The 22967-nt window shown below is 48.5% G+C and overlaps 1 protein-coding gene and 1 long non-coding RNA gene across 2 annotated transcripts in view; one reads left to right on the top strand and one right to left on the bottom strand.

The window, feature by feature from the left end:
* The window catches only part of Card11 (caspase recruitment domain family member 11), a 41665-nt gene extending 19591 nt beyond the window's left edge, over positions 1 to 22074 (bottom strand). Inside the window, exons 1-9 of the mRNA XM_052169168.1 lie at positions 21833 to 22074; positions 17692 to 17829; positions 15660 to 15985; positions 11095 to 11274; positions 9576 to 9728; positions 8225 to 8350; positions 6767 to 6964; positions 3807 to 3983; positions 1674 to 1725 (exon numbers count right to left, since the gene is read on the bottom strand). Of these exons, the coding sequence (XP_052025128.1) occupies positions 1674 to 1725; positions 3807 to 3983; positions 6767 to 6964; positions 8225 to 8350; positions 9576 to 9728; positions 11095 to 11274; positions 15660 to 15985; positions 17692 to 17829; positions 21833 to 22031 (1549 nt within the window). The 5' untranslated portion in view covers positions 22032 to 22074. The remainder of the gene's footprint in view (positions 1 to 1673; positions 1726 to 3806; positions 3984 to 6766; positions 6965 to 8224; positions 8351 to 9575; positions 9729 to 11094; positions 11275 to 15659; positions 15986 to 17691; positions 17830 to 21832) is intronic.
* Positions 14867 to 15270, top strand: LOC127673411 (uncharacterized). The gene is made up of 3 exons (XR_007975154.1): positions 14867 to 14932; positions 14993 to 15112; positions 15233 to 15270. It is a non-coding gene; the product is annotated as an uncharacterized LOC127673411 (long non-coding RNA).
* Positions 22075 to 22967: the final 893 nt, after the last annotated feature.

The following is a 22967-nucleotide window of genomic DNA, read 5'->3' as shown; positions in this document are numbered from 1 at the left end:
TCCCCACGGTGCCTAAGCCTGTATGTGTGTGCACAGCTGTGCAGGCTCAGGTCCCCATTATGTATGCACCTTGAGAGAAGCCTTGGGTTATACTTCCATGTGCCCCTAGATCCTCACAGGGGGCAGCCTGCCAGGCTTGGTTAACAGTGATGAAAAAAAAAGCACAGCCTCTGGTTGGTTAGCATTCTTCTATTTCCTTTGGGGGGGGTGGTGTTTTGTCTGTATGTCACAGGCCCCAGGACCTTTGCACATCACATTTGGATAAAGAATGTCACTGAGACACCTGACCTAGCTTAACTGTAAGGGAGCTCAACCAAATGTCAGAATTTAGGTCTGTACTATTCTTCCCCCACCTCCCTACAGTCACTACAGTCAAATAAATAGAGCGAAGGAGGTCAGAATGGACCTTGGGTTTTGTGGCTGCTGTCTGTCTGGGGTCTCATTCTTAACTCTCATTTTTGTACCCCAAACTTCCCAGGTCCTCCTCCCTCTTTTCTTTCTTTTCTTTTCTTTTCTTTTTTTTTTTTTTTTTTTGATTTGGTTTTTTTGAGACAGGGTTTCTCTGTATAGCCCTGGCTGTCCTGGAGCTCACTCTGTAGACCAGGCTGGCCTCGAACTCAGAAATCCGCCTGCCTCTGCCTCCCAGAGTGCTGGGATTACAGGCGTGCAGCACCACTGGCTGGCTCTCCTCCCTCTTTCTACACTCTTTGCACAGACTCTATCTTGTTTCCAGAGTCAATTTAAAGGAATGCTCCAATTTTCTTTCAATTGCTTCCGGAGGGGTGGGGCTGGGCACTTTCCATCTTCTTCCTGTGACCCTGATCTGAGTTTACAGACGGTGGAGCACGTTCTAGAACCTTCCATCACCTGCCATGTAGCAGGACCTTCATTTGTCTTGAAAAACCTTCCCTAGACAGTCGCTACTCCTGGAGTTGATGTGAGGCCGAGAGGAGAACCTTGAAGACAGTGTGCTGTGGAGAGCCAGGGACTTTGTGACTGACCCTGTAGCCTCACACCTCTGGGCACTGCCAGCCGAAATCTTAGACGAGGAAGTTCAAAAGTCCCTTTACTGATGAGCTCAGACCAGGAGTTAGGGAGATGCCTTAGTAGATAAAGTAGCTAATGGTTGTTGTACAAGTATGAGGACTTGAGTTTGGGTCTCTTGCATCCCTATAAATATGTGGGCAGTGTGGTAGCCATTTTGTATTCTGGTATTCAGAAAGTGGAGACAACTTGGAAGGACCCGGCTAGCTATACTACTCTTATCTGTGAGCGTGGGTTCCACTGAGAGACCCTACCTCCATGAATAAAGCTGAGGAACAATTGAGGGCCTGAGGTCTCTGCACAGACAACCCACGTGCACACACAGGGACAAGCATACATGTACAGGCATCACACGAATGCTCATGCAAAGATAAATAATAAGATGCTCTGTTTGGCCAGGAGGGTCACAGAGGTGACGCGCTGGTGGACAGAGCCCTGCACACTTTGAATGATGATGAGCAGCACTTATTGATTGATTGAAACGCTGCACCCTGATACCCCGGAGGCCTCGCCCAGGTTGAACTCGCAGGGCTGGTCATTGCAGCAGGAGAAACAGATGGAACGAGGAGGGGAGGGGGAGGACGGTGACAGATGAACAAGGGCAAAAAGGATCCGGGCAGCCTACTAACCTTGAAACTCAGATGCTTGCTTCATGCTGATGGGGGATTTGGCTCTCTGCAGCTGAGAGAGAGGGGAGGGGAAGTCACAAGGCAGACGACACAAATCAAACAGGGCCCTAGACACATGTCACTGCAGCTAAGAGAAAAATAAAACAAACCGTCTGCTCCGCAACTGCCTGGCGTGGGCCGTACATTGGATGCCAGGCTCCTGCAGTTGGGACAAGATGTAGCCTCTCTTCCCCAGGCCTGGGTCAGCCAACTGCTACTCCAGATGAGCCCCCTCCAAGGGAGCCCCTGAACAGGGCTCTACGATCCTGAAGCCCAGGAGCCCTGTGTGCCAAGCTGACTCATGTGCAGAGACCTCCATGAGAGGCTGGGCTTCAGAGAAGCTGCCTGCTGCCTTTGATTCACGTGTTCCCTCTCCCATTAGCACAGAGAGGCAGGGTACCTAGACTCTGATGAGTGGTCTATCCATGTAACTATCCATATACCATCCATCTATTATACACTCACCTATCAACGAATCTTCCATCCATGCATGGAAATATCCATTCATCCACACATCTATTCATTAAACATCTATCTATCCATCCACCCATCTATCCATCCATCCACCCATCTATCCATCCATCCACCCATCCACCCACCCATCCACCCACCCACCCATCCATCCATCCATCCATCCATCCATCCATCCATCCATCCATCCATCCATCCATCTATCCGTCCGTCCATCCATCCATTCATCTATCCATTCATATCAGTCTACCATCTATCCATGTAGCTATCCAACCACCCATCTTCCCATCAATTCATATATCCATCATCCTATTTATCACGTAATCATTCATTTATCAATCCATCCATCCACCTCTCACTTATCAGTCAACCATCCATTCTTGTAACTAATCATCCATCTACCCAGCCGTACCCACCCCTCATCTACCATTCTATCCATCCATGTAACCAATCATCATTAATCCATCCATTAATCCATCAATTCATCAATTCACCCAAGTAACTATCCATGTAACTACACATTCTTTCACATAGCCATCCACCATCTATCCATCTATTCATCCATCTATCCACTTATTCATCCACCATCCCATGTAACTATTTATCTACCTATTAATTTACCATCCATCCATCTATCCATCCATCCATCCATCCATCCATCCATCCATCCATCCATCCATCCTCCAATCATCAATCTATTTCCAATTATGCAATCATTCAGTGTAGCTATTTATTATTCACACTTTTATTCATTAATCCATCTATCTACCCATCAATCTAGCATCTATTCACCCATCCTCTATCCATGTAACAATCTATCCTTCCATCCATACATCCATTATCATCCATTCCCCATCCACCCACTCACCCATCCATCCACCCATCCATTTTCCATCCATTCATACATCCACTCATTATCCATTTATCCACTCAACTGTCTATCCACCTAACCATCAATCTACCATCTATCTGTATAACTATCCAACCACCATCTTCTCATCTATCCATACAGCCACCATCCCATGTATCATGTAGCCATTCATTTATTAATCCATCAATTCACTCACTCACCCATCTATCAGTCAACCATCCATTCTTGTAACTACCCTTCCATCTACCCAGTCCTCCATCATCCACCATCCTATCCAACCATTATTAATCAATCTATTCATCCATCTATCAATCCATCCATGTAACTAGCCATCCACCATCATCCACTAATTCTCCCAACCATCTATCCTTTCACCCTCCTACCTACTCAACCTTCCATGCATGCATGCATTTACCCATTGGTGTAACCACCTATCCATCCTCCCATTTACCCACCCATAGACTCATGAACTCTCTCAGAACCTGCCACATGTCCTGGGTCTCCCTGGATATCAAACACAGTGTTAGTGCTGTGCTGTGAGCTCTCAACATGGGGCCTGGGAAAGGAATCTAAAGATGATTGATTCTCTTGTGCATGGTCTTGCTTTCTAAACAAATGAATACCTGCAAGCAAGCATGGCTTCTGGCCAGGACTGTACCAGGTCAAGTCATACCCAAGCAGAGCCAGGTGCTACCTTCCCATTCATGGGGCTCCCATGCCACCATCTGCCTCACACCCATGCCCCTGGGTACCTGGATGCCCTTTAGGTTCATCCGGCGCCGAGGTGGGTGGTAAGGCAGGAAGTACTTGCTGTCTTCGGGAGACTCTTCTGAGGTTGAAGAATCATCAGCTTCTTGGCCATTGGTCCTGGGGCTGGTGTCTCCAAGGTTCTGCGAGATGATGGTGGCTGGAAGGTGTCTCGGCAGACTCTAGACAAGGGGGATGAGCACGAGGTAAGGCTGGGAGTGGGAGTACACATACGGCACACTGGCTGATGGGATGATGTTTTTCCCCTTGGGTACGCAAGCATGACACCCAGCCTGAGCTGTTCTTTTCCAACTCCTTGAATATCCACCTGGACGCCATGGCTCGTCAGCACACCTTGACATGGGTCTGTTCCTTCTTCCTATTTCTCATGCTTTCCAGTCCAACGGACATCGGGGACCATCACTTGCTGGCCACCTGCTGGCTGTGTCTGCCTCTTGGTCTCGGCTCACACCATCACCAGGGTTAGGCTACCATCTGTGCTGCTTCTGGCCCACTGTGGGTGAGGGGACTCTAGCCTCATGAAGACATGGAGGGTCTTTGTGTCTAGTAAGCTGGGCTCAGGGTAGAGGTGCCCGTGTGTGGCTCACGCAAATGACAAACTGTCACATTCAGAGGATGAAATCACAGCCCTAGAGCTTCTGAGTTCCACCTCAGGGGTCAGGGAAGGTTTTCCTGAGAAAGAGGCACATTGGCAAGACCGGAAGTTGAGTGGTCTATGTGGCCAGGAGAAGTCTGACTAGGGGCCTTCCAGGTGGGGGTTCATGGCTTCCAGAACTCCCCAAAGAGAAGGCTTCCTTCATGGGTTTCATGCCTTTGAACTGGAAATACACAACACCACAGCAACAGTTCTGACACCACAACTTCGCCTATGCCTAACTGCCAATTCTATATTCTCTTTCTTTGACAATGAGGATTTAATTGCATGGCATTTTCCATCATGGTTGTTCTATGTGTTCCCCCACTCTCTCTCTCTCTCTCTCTGATGTGTGTGCATGTGTGTAAGATGTGTATGCATAAGAATGTGGAGGTTGGAGGATGACATTTGAGGTCATTATTCATATGCCACCAGCTTTTATTTTTGAGACCCCCCTCCCCTTCCCTCTCCCTTTCCCTCCCCCATTCCCTCCCTCTCCCCTCCTCTCCCCCTCCCCTTCCCTTCCCCCCTTCTCTTCTCCCCTCCCCCTCCCGCTCCTTGTCTGTACAGACTGGCTGGGCAGCTAGCCCCAGGTATCCATGTGTCTCTACCTCCCCCGCACTGGGACTACAGGTACCACCACCACCACCACCACCACCACCACCACCACCACCACCATGCTTGCCCCTCCCCCACTTTTAAATGCATCTTCTGGGGATTGAACTCAGTTCTTCACGGCTGCCTGGGAAACACTTGATCCATCTTATACTGTGTGTTTTTATGCAGTCTCTGCTCAGGACAGAGTCTGGCAGACCCTCAGCTACAGCAGGCACGTGTCACCTGTTCATGTCATGTGTCATGTGTTCCTTCATAGCTAGGTGTCAAGGGGGCTCCTGGGAGATGTAGTCTTACTTGCCTCTCTGCCTAGTAATGAGTGTTCACCCATGGGCACCAGTGACTTTAACAGGCACAGGGTATCTTACTCCTGGTGACCTTCCACGTTGCCAGAGAGTGCCAAGGGAAGGCTCGCTGCTGGCTGTGATCCACTGAGAGGCACAGAAAGTTAGAAAAGTGATCTAAGTCACTCAGCCAGGCAGCGGCCAGCCTGGAATGTCACTGACACTCCTAACTTTTGAGGTTTCTAGTTTTGTCCTTCTTGGGACTGTGTGGGTCCCAGGGGTGGAACTGAGGTCATCAGGCTTGGGGCAAGCACCTTTACCCACCCAGCCTTCTCAGAGGCCTGGGCATATGTGCACACACACACACACACACACACACAGACACACACACACAGACAGACACACACAGAGACACAGACACACACACAGACACATACACACACACACACACAGACACACACAGACACACACAGACACAGACACACAGATATACACACACAGACACAGATACACACAGACACAGACACACATAGACATATACACCCAAACACACACACAGACACAGATACACACAGACACATAGACACACACAGACAGACACACACACAGACACACACATAGATATATACACACAGACACAGATACACACAGACCCACATAGACATACACACACAGACATACACACAAACATACACACAGACACACACAGACATACACACAGACACAGACATATACACACAAACACACACACAGACATATACACACAAACATATAAATATACACATACACACACAGACACAGACATATACACACAAACATATACACATACACACACAGACACAGACATATACACACAAACATACACACAGACACAGACATACACACAGACACACACACAGACCTACACACATAGACACACACAGACACACAGACATACACAGACACACAGGCATGTATCTATATCTATATCTATATCTATATCTATATCTATATCTATATCTATATCTATATCTATATCTATATCTATATCTATATCTATATCTATATATATACAGACACACACAGAGACACACACACAGACATATACAAACACACAGATGCACACAAATACACAGACACACATACAGACATACACATAGATATGCACACAGACACACACACAGACACAGACACAGACATACACAGACATACACACAGACACACACACAAACACACACAGACACACAGAGATACACACAGACATACACAGACACACACAGACACACAGACACACACATACACACATGCATGCTGTAGTGGGGGCAGGGGACACATTGATGACCATGTAAGTGTGCGTTGCTCTGGTCAGCCACCAGCAGGGATTGGGAGGGCACCTGGCTGTGGGCACGGGGACATGGCTGGCTAAGCCTACCTGGTCGAGGCTGCCATTGTCCTTGGACAGGCGCCGGAGCTTGCTCTCCAGGTTGACAATGCAGGCCTCCCTCCGCACCATCTCAATACGCATCTCATCGTTCTTCTCCTCCAGCTCACGGATCTGCTTCCGGTATTTGTCCTTCTCGATTAAGCATTGTGAGTACTGTGTCTGCGCCTCGTCTCGGGAGTGGAAGGCCTGTCAGGGAAGAGCTATGTGTTCACCCAAAGCAAACGAGGGTAAAGCAGATCTGCATCACCTCTGGTGCAGGCAGCAGCCAAGGGACACACTGTGTACTACTCTTCCTTCCTCATGAGCTATTGTGGATTGAAACCAGCGTCTTGTGTATACTAGGTGTGTGCTCTACAGAACCACACCCCAGCCCCTCACTGGGGGATTCTAGGCAGGGGCTCTACCATTGAGCCACGCCCCAGCCCCTCACTAAGGGATTCTAGGCAGGGGCTCTACCACTGAGCCACACCCCCAGCCCCTCACTAGGGGATTCTAGGCAGGGGCTCTACCACTGAGCCACACCCCCAGCCCCTCACTGGGGGATTCTAGGCAGGGGCTCTACCATTGAGCCACGCCCCAGCCCCCTCACTAGGGGATTCTAGGCAGGGGCTCTACCACTGAGCCACGCCCCAGCCCCTCACTAGGGGATTCTAGGCAGGGGCTCTACCACTGAGCCACACCCCAGCCCTTCCCTGGGGGATTCTAGGTACACATTCCACTGTTAAGCCCATCCCCAGCTATTGTCTCGCTTTTTATTTGGAGACAGGGTCTGGCTAAGTTACCGACTGATGCAGAACTCACTGTTGTGGCCCCAGCAGGCCTGGAGCTTATGATCAACCTGTCTCCATCTCCTAAACACTAGGAAGGGAAGCCTTCACTAGCACACCCTGCTTGTCCCTGACGTTTTGGCATCCCAGTCTCTAATGTCTGCATACTGTTACCCTAACCTGTTCTGACCATGTGTGTGTCACGTGTGTCAGGGACAGTATGAAGGGCTGTGTCTTACCTCCCATCCCCCAGGGTCTGTCTGTACCATGCTAATGTAGGAACAAGACCCAGTTTACAGATGAGCACACTGAGTCTTCATGGAGATACCTCGCCTTGGACACACACTTTGTGAGCTACGGGACTGGAATTCAACTTCCTCATTTTACTAAAGAGAGCAGCTACACACCATGCTCTGTTATGGGAGCCACTGGGGTGCAGCTCAGGCCTCTCCGATCCCCTAAGGGGATCTGACCCACTTTCTGACCCAGGCTTTCCAACCCACTCATTCTGATGTGGAATTTATCTCTGAGCTGGGGACTGAGATGATGGATTCATGAGGAAGCTCTGTAAGGTCCGGGGGATAGACCATGTGGCCATCGACCACAAGCAAATAGACTCCGTGTGCCACAGCACTGCTGGGCAATCTCATGGTCGGCCACGTCCTGTGTGGCACCTTACCTGGTCCCGCTCCCGCTCCACCTCTTCCAGCTGCAGCATAACTGTGTTCATGCGGTGCTTGTACATTTCACAGTCCTTCCCCAGGGTTGAGCACTTGAGTTCCAGGTCTTCCTTCTCCTCCAGGTACTGTGAGCAACAGGAGAGAGCAGTGCAATTCTGGTTCTTCCAGGGGTTAGGGAGAGTGCGCATGTGTGAGTGAGAGTGCAGGTGTGAGTGTGTGGGTGCGTGAGAGTGCATGTGTGCGCACATGTGTGTGCACACAGAGAGTGCGTGTGTGTGCATGAGAGTGCATGTGTGAGTGCATATGTGAGTGTATGCCTATGTATGTATGTGGTGGGCATGTGTGTGTGGCTTTGTATATGTGGTGTGAATGTGTGTGTGTGTGGCTATGTGTGTGTGGTGTGTGCGGTGTGTGCGTGTATGTGGCTACATGTATGTGATGTACATGTGTGTGCATGTGACTATGTGTGTGTGTATGTGGCTACATGTATATGATGTGCATGTGTGTGCATGTGACTATGTGTGTGTGGTGTGTGTTTATGTGGCTATATGTATGTGATGTGCATATGTGTGCATGTGGCTATGTGTGTGTGTGTGTGGCTATGTATGTGCACATGTGTGGTGTGAGTGTATGTATGGTATGTATGTGTGTGTGTGGCTACATGTATGTGATGTGCATATGTGTGCATGTGCCTATGTGTGTGTGGTGTGTAGCTACATGTATGTGGTGTGTAGCTACATGTGTGCATGTGTGTGGCTATGTGTGTGTGTGTGTGACTATGTATGTGCACATGTGTGGTGTGGGTGTATGCATGATGTGTATGTGTGTGTGTGGCTATATGTGTGTGGTGTGTATGATGTGTACATACATGCAAATGAGAATGCATGTGGTCAGAGGTCAACATCAAGTATCATTCTTCTATTTTTCTTGAGACAGGGTTTCCCTCTGAACCTAGAACTCATTGATTGGCTGGCCAGCCAGCCCCAGGCATCCTCCACTCTCTGCCTCCCAAATACTAGGATAACATTTGTGTGTCACCATGCTTGGCTTAAAATGGGTCGTAGGAATCTAAATCTTTATGCTGGCACTTTACAGTGTGAGCCATCTCCTCGTCCAATGTCTGTTTGCTTAGTGGCTACAGTTAGCTTATCCCCTCCCAAGTTTGGGGGCGGGGGGGGGGCGGGGGGGGGAGGGGGATGGCGGGAACTACTCTAACTCTCCGCATTTACAAGCCACAATGGGACTGGATGCTGGGACCTGCAGTATAGGCGATTCAGACTAGGGTATGACATCAGAAATTCCTGTTAGCATACATGCGTGCACTCTGCTGGGAAAGGCACTGGCTCCCACCTTGTCCCGCAACTCCTCTGCTTGGCGGACTTCCTCTTGTAGGTTGTAAATTTTGTTGACCAGTTCCTGCCGGTCCTCTAGCGCCTCCTTCCGGTCATGTTCCAGGATGTCCAAGATGGCCTTGTCTGAGTCAGGGAGGCTGCGCTTGCCAGCCTGGGTGAGATTGGGGGCAGGGATCAGTACAGGAGGAAGACAAAAGAACCAGCCCCTGCACGAGAGGGGATTTGTCTTGGGTCTTTCAGGACTTTATTATCATTTGAATTTATTACCTGTAACGAGGCTGGGAACCCGGAGCCCACTGCTCTATCCCAGCTGAGCCCAGAGAAGCATCTGTGACTTCTCAAGACACTTCAGAGGGGCAAGAAGGGAAACACCTCTGCATTCCAGCTGTCCCCCTCAAATACCAGCTAAGCAGTTCCTGCTAATCTAGGATCAGTCTCTTGTTTACAGAGTGCTGAGCCTGGGCAGTCATGGGGGTCTTTCTCGAAGGACTGAGATGTGTTTTCTCCCCTTGCAGGTGGAACATTAACCCTCAGTAAGTGTTAATCTCTCTCTGTAACCACATGTTTCTGCGGTGACAAGTATGGGAGGTGCTTGAGGTTGAGTATAGTGTCCAGGGAACTCTCTTAAGTTTTCCTGAATGTTCTCTTCTCCTGGAGCTAGGGCACTGGCTTCCATGTGGATAGTGATTCTCATTTGTCATTTCCTTTTATAAGTATCATCACCTATAATAAAGGCTGAGGATAGAATTCAGTGATGGAGATTGCCCAGAATGTTCAAGGCATTGCCATCAGTTTGAATCCAGGACATCAGACATCTAAGTCACATGCTCTACCACTGAGCCACGCCCCCAGCCCCTCACTGGGGGATTCTAGGCAGGGGCTCTACCATTGAGCCACGCCCCCAGCCCCTCACTGGGGGATTCTAGTCTGGGGCTCTACTACTGAGCCATGCCCCCAGCCCCTCATTGAGGGATTCTAGGCAGGGGCTCTACCACCAAGCCACGCCCCCAGCCCCTCACTGATTTACTACTGAGCCATACTTCAGTCCCTCAAAGGGACATTCTAGGCAGGGGCTCTACCACTGATCTACACTTCATCCCTCTTTAAACTTATAAAATTTTAGACAGTATCTCACCAAGTTGTCCTGGTTGCTCCTGAACACATTTTGCTGTCCCAGGGAGTCCCTAATGTTGCAATCATCTAACTTCAGCCTCTCAAGTAGCTAGTATGCAGATATGCACCACTAGGTCTGGACAAAAAGCAAGCGAGCAAGCAAACAAACAACAATAAAACAACAACAACAACAAGAAGCCCAAACCCCTTTCATATAATGTCAGCCTTGCCAACAGCGTGGTTTGTAATTACTCTCACTTTACATTGGGAGGAGGTCCGGTGCTAAGGCAGATGTGCATTGCTGTGACCCTGTCGCTAGTAAGCTGGGACCTGGTATTCATCCTCCGGCAGGTATACCCACCTGGCTGCCTAGCCCTCACCTACGTAAGGTTGGTGTGTCTCACCTGGATGATGGACTGCAGCTCCTGGATTTTGGTCTTCAGCATCTCATTCTCCCGCTCCAGTTCCAGGACCTGCTCCTTCTTGGGCCGGTTCTCAATGTCATTCTTGAGCTTGAGGGACTGATTTCTCTCCAGCTTGCACTCCTCCTCCATCTTATTCAGCCGGTGTTTGAGTTGATCGATCTGAAAACAAGGCACGTTAGCAGAGGGGGTGAGGATGGCGGCCAAGGAATGCTGGGAAGACAGCTGAGGAGATGGCTCGGTTGGCCAAGTGCTTGCCCTAGCACTTGGATTACAGGCACACACCACTGTGCCCAGTGTTTGATGTGAACACATTTTGCTGTCCCAGGGAGTCCCTAATGTTGCAATCATCTAACTTCAGCCTCTCAAGTAGCTAGTATGCAGATATGCACCACTAGGTCTGGACAAAAAGCAAGCGAGCAAGCAAACAAACAACAATAAAACAACAACAACAACAAGAAGCCCAAACCCCTTTCATATAATGTCAGCCTTGCCAACAGCGTGGTTTGTAATTACTCTCACTTTACATTGGGAGGAGGTCCGGTGCTAAGGCAGATGTGCATTGCTGTGACCCTGTCGCTAGTAAGCTGGGACCTGGTATTCATCCTCCGGCAGGTATACCCACCTGGTGTGTGTGTACTGGTGTGTGTGCTGGGAGGCCAGTGAGCGCCTGGTCTTAAAGCAAGGTGAGTGGTGCCCAAGAGAAGAAAGATGGCTGAAGTTGTCCTGTGGGTTTCATACTCTCTCTCTCTCTCTCTCTCTCTCTCTCTCTCTCTCTCTCTCTCTCTCACACACACACACACACACACACACACGCATATACATTTACTGACACATGGAATGCCTCTAATACCTATCCACCCACCCATCTGTCCATCCATCAATCTGTCCGTCCACCTGTCTGTCCACCTGTCCATCCACCTGTCCATTCATCTGTCCATCCATCCATCCATCCATCCATCCATCCATCCATCCATCCATCCATCCATCCATTGGAACATAACTCAGAATAAAGTTCTAAGAAAGAAACTTTGAAGTCTCTGCTATAGTCTTGTGTTTCTAACTCATAAGTAAACAGCCCAGAGGCCCCTTCTTCTTGACCCCTATAAAGAAATTGCTGCTGGGTAGTGGTAGCGCAGGCCTGTAATCCCAGGGAGGCAAAGGCAGGCGGATTTCTGAGTTCGAGGCCAGCCTGGTCTACAGAGTGAGTTCCGGGACAGCCAGGGCTATACAGAGAAACCCTGTCTCCAAAAAAACCAAATCCACCCCCCCCCCCCAAAAAAAAAAGAAAGAAAGAAAGAAAAAAGAAATTGCTATTCAGCGTATTTAAAGTTTGGTCCGAGAACATGGTCTCAGGTTGTGTCCAGACTTCCCAGACTTCCAGTCCCACACAAATGTGAGACTTACTCTGCTAAAGATTTATGGTGTTTTCTCTGCAGTCTTAAGGCACAGATACCTTTATCTCTTGTACAGGTGGGAAAAAGACCCCCAAATCAACAAACAACCCACAAACCCCAAAGCCATAGTCAAGGAGACCATAAAGTCAGAAGTGAAAATCTGAACTCTGAAAGAACATCTTTTTCAAATAAAATATTTATTTATTTTATGGATATTAGTGTTTTGTCTGCATGAGTGTCTGCACCAGATACGTGCCTGGTGCTCACGAAGGCCAGAAGAGGGCATATGCTATTCTGGAACTGGTGTTATAGATGGTGTGAGCTGCTGTGTGGGTGCTGGGAACTGGACCTGGGCCCTCTGATAGAGCATCCTGTGCTCTTGACCACTGAGCCCTCTCCGGTCCTCCCGTAATTTCTGAGGCAAGGTCCTGTCGTGTCACCCTGGCTGGCCTCAGACTTGTTACATAGCCAGTGCTGGCCTTGAACTTGTGATTCTGCTGCCTTATTCTCCCTCAAGTTGGGAGTATGAGCATCCACCCTCCATGCCTGGCTTCGGGCTGAGATGAAGACTCAATCCCCCCCGAATTCGCACAGCCTGTTTACTGACCGGTCCACTTCATTAAACTGTACGGGACCGGAGCAGAACTTGGGTTATTTATCCTCGTGTCCCCCTGCAGTGCTTAGCATAGTGTCTTACCCGTGGCAGGTGCTTAATAAATATCCTGAGTCTGCTTTCCACCCTGCAGCCAGAGCAAGCCTCCCGAGAGATAAATCAGCTGTCATTCCCCAGTTCACCGTCCGTCAGTGGCTTCCCATCACTGGGAGAATAAATCCCGGAGTTCTCACCACGCCCCTGATGTGGACCCGCACCACCTCTCCCTCCCCCTTCAGGTCCATTTGTTCAATTGGTTCCAGGCTCACTTACTGTTTCTCCAGCCATCTAAGAAGTCAGGGAGCCCAGAGGTCCCGGCCAACCTCTTTTTTTTCATTGTTGTTGTTTTGTTTTTTGTTGTTTTACATTTATGCCCCCTAAATTGCTTTCTCTGTCTATTTATTATTAAACAACATTATATTAAATTATATTAAGACAATAATATTTTTCTCATTAACATATCGGCTAGCATGTATTGATTATACATAACAATGGGTCTCGTCCTGACATTTTCACGCATGCACACCTTTTATTAAGTTTTAAATCATATTTACCCTATTAAGCTCTCTTGTCCCCTCCCACTCTTGCTGATCCTCTTTCTCTTCCCAACTAGTTCCCCCCTTTTTTGGGGGGACCTAGTGGGTTTCATTAGGGTTGCTTTATGGGGACCAAGGTGTAGGGTTAGTGACAGGAATACGGACACGTTACCAATGGCTACACCCCTGAAGATGTCTCTCCCTCCTTCAGTGACCATGAACTGTTTGTAGATCCTTAGGGAGGACTAAGGGAACACAGGCCTTCTCCCTCCATGGCGAGAGCCTTGAGCACTGGATCACAGCTCCCGGGAGCTCAGGAGTGCCATGGCCACGTGATATCTGGAAGACTGCCCTCCGCTACCTGTCACCCCTTCCTCTGCTCCCTTCCTTTCGGTCCCGTTTCCCATGCATTCCCTGTGCCTCATGCTGCCCTCATTCCTCACCCTCCGTTTTACTTTTAGAGAGTCTCGCTCTTATGTAGCATGAGCTCAGCCAGCACGGAGACTTGTAATCCTCCTGCCTCAGCTTCCTGAGTTCTAGGATACAGGTGTAAATGACCACACGTGGCTTTATCATTTATTCTTGGTATGCTACGTCTCAAGGAATCAGGTGGACTGCACCAGAGTTCCACAGAGGCACTGTAGTCTTAAGGTTCATACACCTGGAACAGAGCTAGGAATATGGTGGTCATCAATAAACCAAAGGAAAGATGAGAGCACGGTCCCTAATCCCAGAATTTAAGAGGCTGAGGCAGGAGGACTGTGGGTTCAAGGCCAGCCTGGGCTACATAGTGATGCCCTGTCTCAGAAGAATAAAAACAAACAGATAAACAAACAAACAAACAAAAGAATGGAAATGAAGCAAACCTTCTGCTTTTCTACTTAGGAGGTAAATTCATTTAATATGTCAATCATTTGGCTGGTGGTAAAACATACTGATTGTCTCTTGTGCTAGCAACCGTGCTGAGCTCTTCAAATACAAGCTTTTTGGAATTTACACCTACCCAATAGGCGTTATCCATTTTTCCACTAAGTTTTGTGAGCATCACAATATGGGGTACTGGGTCTCCCACGTTTCTTCACAGAACCTCGGCCCTAAGTCTCCAATGTCTCCTCTCATCTTTCCTGAAAGAGTGTCTGTGTGCCTGTGTCTGGATGTATACAGAGTGAATCTAGTTTTCCTAACTTCCCATGAGCCTTTGTGCCCGTGTCTGTATGTATGCAGAGTGGATCTAGGTTCCCTAACTTCCCATGAGCCTTTGTGCCCGTGTCTGTATGTATGCAGAATGGATCTAGGTTCCCTAACTTCCCATGAGCCTTTGTGCCTGTGTCTGTATGTATGCAGAGTGGATCTAGGTTCCCTAACTTCCCATGAGCCTTTGTGCCCGTGTCTGTAGGTATGCAGAGTGGATCTAGGTCCCCTAACTTCCCATGAGCCTTTGTGCCCATGTCTGTATGTAAGGAGAGTGGATCTAGGTCCCCTAACTTCCCATGAGCCTTTGTGCCCGTGTCTGTATGTATGCAGAGTGGATCTAGGTTCCCTAACTTCCCATGAGCCTTTGTGCCCGTGTCTGTGGAGAGTGAATCCAGGTACCCTAACTTCCCATGAGCCTTTGTGCCCGTGTCTGTATGTATGCAGGGCAGATCTACGTCCCCTAACTTCCCATGAGCCTTTATGCATGAGCCTGCACATTCGCAGTGTAGATTTAGTTTCATCGCCCTCTGGCCACCATGCATGTGTCTGCACACGCACAGAGTGGATCTAGGTGGAGGAAAAATACCGGTGCCTGGTGGCTCTAGCGCCCCCTGCAGAACCTGTACCCCCTCTGTCTCTGGCTTGTCTGGGGCACAAAACTGGAGGTAGACTGTGTGGCATATCTGCATGCGCCCCTCTAGGGGCCGTGAGTCCCCAGGACATTTCTTTCCCCTTCCCTCAGTTCAGCCGGAGCCCAGGCATCCCCACCTCAAGTTGGAGGTCACGGCTCCTCATCACCGCCATGTTCTTCTCCTCACTGAGCTGGGCATAGCGCATGGCTAAGTTGTAGTTGTCGTCCTTGACCTTGACCAGTTCGTCATTGTAGCTGTCCCGCTCCTCCTTCATCTTGTAGTACCGCTCCTGGAAGGTCAGCAGCTCCACCCGGATCAGGCTCAGCTGCTTCTTCTCATCCTCCAGCTGCCGGGACTTGGCCAGCAGCTCGCAGCGCTGAAGGTCCTTGGCTTTCACCTGCTGCTGCAGTTTGATGACCTCGTTCATCAGGAAGTGCGTGAGGCCCTCATGGCCTTCCTCCACTGTGGAGAGGGGTACCCAGTCAGACCTGAGGTGCGAGGCAGTGGCGGCGGCATCTACTCACTCAAACGCTCACTGAGATACTGTAAACTGCTAAATGGACAGGATCTAGGATTGCCCAGGAAGCAAACCTCTGGGAGTGTCTGGAATTATCTAGATGGGGTTAACTGACACACTCTAACTGTGGGCTGCACCGTTCCAAGGTCCAGGGCCCTGGACTGAATAAAAAGGAGAAAGCGAGCCAAGCACCCGCATTCGCCTCTCTCTGCTTCCTGACTGTGGATGCAATGTGGTGGCTGCCTCGTGCTCCTGCCGCCATGCCTTCCCCACCATGATGGACCTGCAGCCTCAAAAAACCCCTCTTCCTTCCTTAAATTGCTTTTGTATTTTGTCACAGGAACAAGAACATTAACAGATATCCCTATCATCCTTTTCTTTGTTTATTTATTTCAATGCAGTGGATTGAATGATGCTGCTTAGCTGTAACCCCAGTGTTCTGCAACACTTTGGAGATAAAAGTTTCACTGAGTTTTCCAGGCTGTGAGAGCAGCATTTACCAAGCTCTTAGTTCCTACTGGGCACTGGGATTTTAGGGTGAGCCAAACAGGCTTTCATTGCAGTAGATTTCACTGTGTTGCAAGACCGACAGATGTTTATAAGAATCAAATCATGACAGCGGTATAACTAGACTGAGGATTCCATACAGTCTAGGCACAGGGTCATGAGAGTGTGCCATGGGGTCAGGCAGAGGTTGAGGTTTGGGGGGCAAGGGAGCAATGCTGGAAGAAGGAGGAGGGAAGGAAGGAGGGAGGGATGGGGAGTGGAGGGCCAAAGAGGAACTGGAACATGTTGTATGTAGGGTTAAATTGTGGTTAAATTGAAGACTCGTGTCTTGGTTCTAAGCTGGCAAAGCGACCCCTGGAAGTGCTGTGGATGCCACCACAGCAGGTCTTGATTGGATAAAGGGATCCTGGGGTCTGGGCATGAGGTAGAGCATAAACTGATTCAAGGACTCTCAGGAAGGAGGATTCTGAAGATAGAATAAACTTTTGCGCTGATTCCAACCCCATTTTGAGGGGTGATTAACAATACCCAGTGTGCTCTCAGTCTATGCTTCAGTTTGTCCCCTTCACCTGTCTTGTGTCATCAGTGATGGGCAGCCCAAGTGTTTGGCATGTCACTATCCCTCAAAGACACACACATGTGCACAAACATATACACACATATGCACATACACTCACATGCAAACACACTCACATGTGTGAACACACTTGCATGACACACATGCACACCCACACACCCACATGCACACACATGCAGATATGCACACATGAACACATACACATACACACATGCACACACACTCACACGTGCACACTCACACATATGTGACACACTTGCATGACACACATGCACATACTCTCACACACACTCACACATTCACATGTGTGCACACACTCACAAGACACACATGTGCACACATCCACATACAGGTATGCACACATGAATGCACACAGATGCACATACACATGCCACACACTCACATGTGCTTAGCACACTCCCATGACACACCCACATTCACACTCACATGACACACACATGCATGTGTACACACACACACTTACATGCACACATGTGCACATGAACACACACATTCCCACTCATCCTACTACTACATTTCCCTTCCCCCCATAGCAAAGCCACTTACCCACAATGGTGGAGAATCTCCGGGTGGGCTCCTTTCCCGTCACCAGCTTGTAAAGCTCGGGGTAGTAAAACTCCAGGCTCTCCAGGAAGACCACATAGCCCCTTTGTCCCTTGGTGTGAAGAATGTCCAACAATCGGCCTGGGGAGAAGTTCAGTCCAAGTGGTGAGAATGTGTTTGATTGGATGACAGGCTCTGTGTCTCTTAAACTTATAACCCTTAACAGCTCTGAAAAGACAGTCTTATATTCTTCTCTGTGTGTACATGCGTGCACACATGTGTATGTATACATGTGTGTATGCAGATATGTTTGCAGGAGCGAGTACACATGTGTGGAGGACAGAACACAGTCTTGGGTGTTCATTCTTAAGTATTGTCTTAGTTAAGGTTTCTATTGCTGGGATAAAAACCCCATTCAAAAAAGAATTCTCACTGTTTGAGTTTGTGTATCTGTGTAGTGTGTGTGTGTGCATATGTGTGTGTGTTCGTTTGGACACTTATGTGCTATGGTGTATGTGTGTAGGTCAGAAGAGAACTCCAAGAATTAGTCCTTGCCTTTCATGTTACTTGAGACAGATTCTCTTGCTTGCCACTGAAAATTCCAGGGTAGCTTGTCTGTTAGCCTCCAGGGGTTCTCCTGCACCCATCTCCGGTCTCTTTGAAGAAACCTGACTCTCCCTCTCCCAGAAAATACCGACTGCCAATAGCCAGCTAGAGGTGAGATTTCATGAAGAATTCATGAGACCCTTTCTTACCTCTGCTGAATTTTGGTTGGCTTCTTCTTGAGCAGGTCTTGTGCGTGCCAAGTGTGAATTCTGTGTTCAAAGACCCTGTCATGTCTGACAAACATGTTTTCCTTCCCCAGACACGCACTACCCCTGACTCTTACCTTCTTTCTGCTCCTTCTTTCTTTATGATACCTGAGCATTGTGTGTGCATGTGTGTCTGTGTGCGTGCATGCATGCGAGTATGTGTGTGTGTTATATAAACGTCTCATTTAGAGGAGTTTAAATGGTGTTGCCTTTATTATAATGGGGGGGGATGACTCTCAGACAACTTCCTCTTTGATTCAGGACCTTTTGCTGACTTACAGTGTGGCCAGTGAGCCTTAGCCTGTCTGTACCCCTCCAGCAATGGGATTAAAATGTGAGCTACCACACCCAAAGTCTCACCCCATCCTCTCATTCCTGAGTTATTGCATGGACAATGTGAATAAAGGAGCCAGGCCCTTGGCTGAGTCCAATGAGCGTTTAATGTGTTAATAAATGCATAAAACCTGGAGAGACGGCATTATTGCCAGAGAGAGCCACAAACCAGCACTTTGAAAGATTTTCCCAGTCTACCAGTGCTAAGACAAACCACAAGGGGGCTGGGCACATAGTTCAGTGGCAGAGCAATTTTGCTTTGCATGTGCAAGGCCTTGGGTTTGATTCCCAAGTACCAAGTACAAAAGAGTAAAAAAAAAAAAAAAAAAAAAAAAAAAAACTAAACCCTAGGAAGCTAGAAAACAACAACAACAACAATAACAACATAACAACAATAGCATCAGCATCAGCAGAAGCAGTAGCAACAACCCCAAACTGACCCCCAAAATATCAGCTCTTCTGTGCTATAACAATCACCTGGCTCACTGGGATTCAGTGCAGGAAGACACACATTTGCATGCTGTGGTTTGAACATGAAATGCCTTTCAAAGGCTTGCGTGTTTGGACACTCGGACCTCACTTGGTACTGTTCAGGAAGGCTGTGGAGCCTTCAGGAGGTGGAGTCTTGCTGGAGGGAGTCTGTCACTGGAGGAAGGCCTTGAGGCTTTGTAGCCCTGCCCCATTTCCTGCTTATGCTTGGCTTTCTGTGTGTACATGTAATATGATCAGCCATGATGACTGAGTCACCACAGACTGTGAGCCAAAATAAACCTTTCCTTCCCCTAAGTTGCCTTTTGCGGGGCATTTTGTCATAGCAACAAGAAAGGTAAGTAATGGATGCAGAAAGCTGGGGAAGTCATAGGGAAGGGCCACGCATCTATTCTTTGGAAGTTGTACACATCCTGGAGACATCTTTATGTGGAATTCTTTCTGAAGTTTCTAGCATCTATCTTACTTGCTGTAGTTTGACTCTTTTTGTTCTCCCAAAGGTTTGTGTGTTGGGAGCTTGGTCCTTAATTGTAGAGAAGTTACTTGGTGGCGGGACCTTTAAGGCATGGGGCCCAGTGGCCCCTTCTATCACATGACACAAATAAGATGTCTCTCACCGGAGCTGAGTGTAAACTGAGCTAAACACACTTTTTCTTCTATATAAACTGCCCTGCCTCAGGATTTTGTCATATCAACAAATACAAGGGCCAAGACACAACTGATTTCTCTTACTGTTTATACTTCGTGGTCTTTCTTTAAATATTTTCAGATGTCACTTCCCTGGAGGTTCCTAACACTCCACTTAGGAGTTTCCCTAGGACAGAAAGGATCTATTTCATTGTAAGTCAATCTTGGCTGTTTGGTTAAGGTGCCTGGAGTACTACATTGAAAAGGATTCCAAGTAGCATCCAAGCTCAGTGGGAAAGCATGCTGTGCTTAATTAAGGCTGGCCTCCATGGATGCAAGAGACAACGGAAGCTTGCCGACCGCCTTGTGGTCTGTGGAGGGGATTTTCAAACCCTTCCAACTGTGATCCTCAGAAAGAAAAACATTCTGTAGTGTGACCCAGTGGCCAACACAGAGATGAGCACACAAACACGGGTACATCAAAGAACACAGTAGAGCGGAGCATGTCCTGTGAACCATTAGAGGCCTGTGGGTTTCTTCTTAGAACAGTAGAGTATATATAGTATTGTGGTGATGGGATGGAAACCAGGGACTTGTGCATACTAGACAAACACTCTACCACTGAGTTATGCCCACAGCCCCTCCCTGGGGGATTCTAGGGAGGTGCTCTACCAATGATCCACACCCCCAGCCCCTCCCTGGAGATTCTAGGCAGGGGCTCTACCAATGAGCCACGCCCCACCAGCCCCTCACTGGGGGAATCTAGGCAGGTGCTCCACCATTGAGCCACACTCCCAGCCTTTCACTGGGGGATTCTAGGCAGGGGCTCTATGAAACTGGTACATCTCCCAGCCAAATAGCATTTTAAAACATTATATACATCAGACAAGAAAGGAAGACTTTCTGTCTATATCTGTAGATATCTAAAGATATTTCTATCTGTCTGTCTGACTGTCTGCAGCACTGGGATGTGATACAGGTCTCGCTGTTGTCTTTACTGTTGACAAGGTCAAAGGTGCCACTAATCAGCGGTGTGATCTACTGCCAGCTGCCATTCAATAATGCGAGGTGAAGCTAAACGTTACTGTAGGCTTGCAAAAGCAGAACAGGTACCCTCCCCTTCAAGTTCACTGATTCTGAGTTCTGCACACATGAAGCTTAGACAGGGCAGGGAGCGGCCTACTGTGATGTCCTTCCCTCCAGGTACTGTAACATTTCTGCCCAGATATGGAAAGGATCAGGGATGTTCAGATGAGGACATGCCAAGGCTTGGGCATCATGAAGCTCAGGAGGTTCACGAGGCCCCACCCAGAGGTTTCGGAGGCAGTGACAACTGCTGTGGAGAGGACCCTTCAGTGTAGCTGCCTGCCAGTTGTCCAGGGGTTTCCAGGGATGCAGTTTTTGTGCTGACGGTCCCAGAGTCACCTATACTCTGTGAGGTACCGCTCACCCAGGCTCCAGTGAGGGACCCATTACCCAGGCTTCTGCGAGGAGACCTTCACACACACCGAATGGACCCATGTATGCAGCCTCTCACCCACACTCGTACCAGGGAGTCCCCCACGCAGGCTCCTTTAAGGAACTCTTCAACTCCCTTCCCGTTAGTAATACCATATGTTCTTATGTGACTCCTCACACACCCTGTAAGTAGCTCATTGGTTCCTTGATATAGACATGGGCGGAGCTGTGTCATTGGTCTGGCATTGGTGCCTAGTATGGGGTGGGGGGTTGGTGCTGGTGAGAAGACGTTCGTCCAAGCCTCATTCAGGAAAGACAAGCAACATATCTCCGGACCCCAGAGCCCTCTTCCGGAGATGGAGCTGATCAGAGGCATGGCCTTGACTGGGCATGCGCGGCTCACGCATTCCCCTTCCCTCCGTTACCTGCACGGTTGATCTTGGACGGCAGCATGGGCGCGTTGAGCACCTCATCTTCGTCTTGCTCGTCGATGACTTTGCACTGGCGTAGGTAGGGGGTGAGCTTAGCGGGGTTGATGTAGCGGCTCAGCATGTGCCGGTTGCACTCCACGTTATCCCAGAGGGCTTCTTCTTCATCCTTCAGCGTCTCCATGTAGTCGTCCATAGCTGGCCCTCCTCCTGTGAGGCGTAAACCCCAGCAAGGTTAATAAAAAAGTCTCACAAAACAATGCTATAAAACCCTCGGGAGTGATGGCTGGCAAATACCGCTAGAAAAATATAAACGTATAGCACAGAAAAGTGCAAGGGACAGATTGCCTCTTATCCGAGGGAGAAGGGGTTGGGGTCATAAATACAAGTATACATTTTCTTACACACTAAACACTAAACAATAGAAAGATGAGCTGTAATATTTTTAAAGGACAGTTTATAGGGAGAGATGGGAAGTCCTGTCATTGGCATATATGTTCTTTCTTTGCAGGTTTTATCCTACCAAGCATATATCTTTCTCCCAACAATATTTATATAATACCATTTGCTTTCAAATCCCACACAAATGATACTATACTGTCTGTATCTCCTTCCACATTATTCCCCCTCTGCATTTTCTTTGAGGTTTATTTAGGTGGGTGCAGATAGACCCAATTAACTTATTTTTTAAAATGTAGTTTTATTAAGATACAACTCAAGCCCTATAAACTTGTTCAGTTTTAATTCAGTGACCTAAGGAATTATTTGTTATTTATGCGGGCCTGCATGTATGCGTTTATGTGCGCCTTGCCTGTGCGAGTGCTCCTGAAGGCCAGAGCAGGGCGTCAGGTCTCCTGGACCTGTAATTCCATGTGGTCGTGAGCGGCCGATTTTGGTGCTCAGACTCAACCTGGGTCCTCTGCAAGAGCTCAGCTGCTGAGCCGTGTCTCCAGCCTAAACGCTCTTTAAACAACACTGTGTTGTTCTCTTATCATTTATAATGGCCCAATAATTTTAAGTACTTATGTCTTTCCTAAAAGTATTTCTCATACCTATGAGGGGTTACTCTTTGTGTGTGTGTGTGTGTGTGTGTGTGTGTACAGTGCATGTGCACATGCAGGTATGCAGGCAC

This window comes from Apodemus sylvaticus, chromosome 22 (genome assembly GCF_947179515.1).
Source record: "Apodemus sylvaticus chromosome 22, mApoSyl1.1, whole genome shotgun sequence".
Classification (NCBI taxonomy): Eukaryota; Metazoa; Chordata; class Mammalia; order Rodentia; family Muridae; genus Apodemus; species Apodemus sylvaticus.
This window is presented reverse-complemented; position numbering and strand designations above follow the sequence as displayed.